Source organism: Dioscorea cayenensis, chromosome 6 (genome assembly GCF_009730915.1).
Source record: "Dioscorea cayenensis subsp. rotundata cultivar TDr96_F1 chromosome 6, TDr96_F1_v2_PseudoChromosome.rev07_lg8_w22 25.fasta, whole genome shotgun sequence".
NCBI classification, from domain to species: domain Eukaryota; kingdom Viridiplantae; phylum Streptophyta; class Magnoliopsida; order Dioscoreales; family Dioscoreaceae; genus Dioscorea; species Dioscorea cayenensis.
In genome coordinates this window covers 12,802,335-12,805,623 of record NC_052476.1, presented here as the reverse complement: position 1 = coordinate 12,805,623, position 3,289 = coordinate 12,802,335, and the positions used below count along the sequence as shown (strand labels likewise).

Sequence of the window (3,289 nt, the reverse complement as noted above, 5' to 3'; positions counted from 1 at the left end):
TAAGTTTGACTCTCTCCCAATACATTATTAGAATCATAATAATAAAAATATACACCACCTAAAAAAAACACAGCCACACAGGCCACCAAAGAATTTGACTCGTCTTATCTGTTCTAAGTACCACTTGAAAAGACATTAAAGTTTAGAGAAATCATAGAATCTCCATCAGTCTGGCTGTAAAAGCACAATTTGCCCATATGACTTCTAAAGAATCTTGTATTCCTTGAGTTTTATAAAACTATAGTTTCAACACTTCCAGTTGAGATGTGTCTCAAAGAATATTGTAAACTGTGCCCTTAACATCAGTTAAGGGAAAAAAAAGTGACGCCAGACAAATAAAAATTTTATTCAAGATTACATTATGAACGTACCAAGCTCTCATAATTTACAGTACAACATGATCTTCGTCTAAACTCTATCAATGCACAAAGCAACACATACAGATATACAGAAAATAGCCTTCGACAGAGTTCTTGAATACTATGACATCACAAACCTTCAGCCACCACAACCCACGCGACAAAAAATATGAGGTAGTAGCCAAGACAAACAAAAAAAAGCACTTCAGTTATGGTGGGTGATAGGATGGGGTAGAACAAGCAATGCTTTGTAGATCTGCCATCGAGAATGATCTTACATCGCACAAGAATGCCCCTGGGGGATGGGTATCATCACGAGAAGCAAAATGTTTGCCATTTGGGCAACGAGGAGGCCGTAGTAGATAAGGCTCTTGCTCCTCTTCGCTGTTGTTGCCGTTGCTCATGCTGCTGCTTGAGGAGGCCGTAAGTGATGCAGTGCTACGATTAGAATTTGCGGGTCTCTTGGGCATGCCGCCTTTAACGGGCCTTGATATATTGCCATCTATTTTGTCCCACATTTTAATGCATGCGAGTAGGTTCTTGCGCTTGCGCGTGTATGGATTTTGTGGCTTGGCAAGCTCCTTTGCTGATGAGATTGATGAGATTGCATCTGCAAGGCTAGTGAAGGACTTGGATTTGCTGCAATAGAATTTTGAGAGTCCTCGCCTGCCAATAATCATGATGGATGGTTAATTCAGCCTCAAACTCAACTCATTCATAAAAAGCATTGATCAAAGGATCCACATTTTAACAAATACTTTTGGAATTGAGATTCACTTCAAGTTTTAATAAGTTACATGCTGTTTTTTGGCATTTTAAACCCAATCGATCAATTTCCAAAAGACAATTAAGTCGATTTATTCTTGTGATGGAACATGTCATTCAGGTATCAACGTTTAAATATCAAGGGTTTATGGAAGTGTGACTTCATTAACTTACAATGAGGGGAGTGACCATTCAATATGGTCATTAATAATACAGAAAAACACATGTTACAGCAAATAAATGTATGCTTATATATGTTTTGCGTTTCATTTTGCACAGAAGTTATTAGTTTATTACAATTGTTAAAATGAAACTGATTTAAATTTCTCAGTGCTAATTTCGTAATGCACCTGACAGAACACAAAAAACCATATCAAGTCCTGTTAAATAGTTTATCGATAAAATACTTAACATTAACTTCTTAAAAAGATAAATTGGCATAGTTCACATCCAATCTTATTTCTACCAATAGGCTTACAAGGAAATCCTAATGAACTGAATTCTTGATCCAAAGACCAATTACATAATTAATCTATCATTGGTGTAGCTAATAAACTTTGGCAAACATATATAAAAAAACAGTATATTATAAATGGAAATAGAACAACAAAATACGAGGCAAACATTTTCATATATCACCTTCCCTATCATCTAACTTCTTCAAAACCACCAATAAACTTTGACACTTACTATTAGCATAGAAGAAAATTAAAGAAAAACTTCAGCTATCAACTAGAAGTGAGCAACCATATACTTCAAATTTTCAATACAAGAACATATGATAGTTTAGCTAAGTCACCTAACGAACAGCTTGTAAAACAAAATAAGGCATCTCATGAACACACCAATAAGAACAACTAGTATTATTTGAATAGTTTGTTGATTAGCTTGTTAGCATTAACTTCGAAAAGACTCCAATCTGATTAAATTCTGTATCCCTCAATCAAACTACTCTCATGAACTGAAGTCTTGACCCAAAGAACTTCATCTACTACCAATAAACATAAAAAGCTAATTACGAAAACAGAACAACATACAATATGATCAAGAAACAGATAACAGCACAACTACTTTCAAATCACTATAAATATCTTCCTTAATTAAAAATTAAGTTTTAAAAACAAACACTTCTCCCAGTTATGATTCAATCCAGGACCTCTATCAAAATCCTACAAAGATGACACCTTTACTACTAAGAACACAACCAATCAACAAACTCTTCCAAAATCCCACAAAGATATTATCTTTCCTTCAAATAATTAGCAGAAACAACACAAGTAGACAATCTCGGCTCCCAATTACACGAATTAAGACATAACTTCAAACAACAGAGCATTACAACAAACACCAAGGCTGCAAAAAAAAATTGGAACTTTTTTTTTTAAAAAATAAATCAAAGCAATCCCCAACAAATACCTGATTGGCAACGACTCCTCAAGCGAGTCCATCGTCTCCAGCGGTCCCTTCATCTTGCTTTGCACTTCCGGCGAATCGCCGCCGTCGGAATCCGAACAGTCACTGTTATTCCCGACCGATGAGCTACACGACTGCTCCACCTCCTCTGCCGGCCGGAACTCATTCTTAACCACCGATTCCCCTCCAGTCCCCAGCGATTCGCCGGCCGGAAAGCATCCGATCCCGCCGGCGAACTCTGACCGTCCGATCCCTTCCAGCGCTATCGACATCCGTCCGATCCTCCAAAGCAAGCAAAACGCACGGCTGAGATATGAATTTCAGGGATGCGGTGAAGTGGAGATTAGGGAGGGCTGCTGGTTTACTTATAAATGATTTAATTAACTACTTTACTTAATTAATTAAAACATTATCTTATTATCCACAAGTTAATTAATTACTAAAATTAGGTATTATATCTTGATTAGTAGGTGCGCAATAGTCAAGCAACCAGCTAAATCATTTATACTTTGACACGTGTTTAAAACTACACGTGCCCATTTTTAAGAGGTTTCTTTTGGTGTTTGGTACAAAGGCATGTTGAGCTGAAGTTGAAGGGACAGGCTTGTCGTTTACTGAAACGGTGGGTGACGTGCCAATATCCGTTAACAGTTAACGGTTGGTTGTTTGTTTGAATCCAATAAGATGTATGTATTTTTTATATGGTTAATTTTACCATTTAAAATTTGGGTACCTATCTAAAGATTAAAATT

The 3,289-nt window shown here is 36.6% G+C and overlaps 1 protein-coding gene across 1 annotated transcript; it reads right to left on the bottom strand.

The window, feature by feature from the left end:
* Positions 1-334: 334 nt before the first annotated feature.
* LOC120263054 lies at positions 335-2,880 on the bottom strand. The gene is made up of 2 exons (XM_039270974.1): positions 2,541-2,880; positions 335-1,025 (listed from the first exon to the last, which is right to left on the bottom strand). Exons 1-2 carry the CDS (start codon positions 2,807-2,809, stop codon positions 569-571), a joined length of 726 nt encoding a protein of 241 aa, XP_039126908.1. The 5' UTR covers positions 2,810-2,880; the 3' UTR covers positions 335-568.
* Between the last annotated feature and the right edge of the window lie 409 nt (positions 2,881-3,289).

Coding starts and splice junctions, on each gene's coding strand:
- LOC120263054 (XM_039270974.1), bottom strand. CDS start 2,809: ATGTCGATAGCGCTGGAAGGGATCGGACGGTCAGAGTTCGCCGGCGGG. Junction 1,026..2,540: donor GAGGAGTCGTTGCCAATCAG/GTATTTGTTGGG, acceptor GATTATTGGCAG/GCGAGGACTCTCAAAATTCT.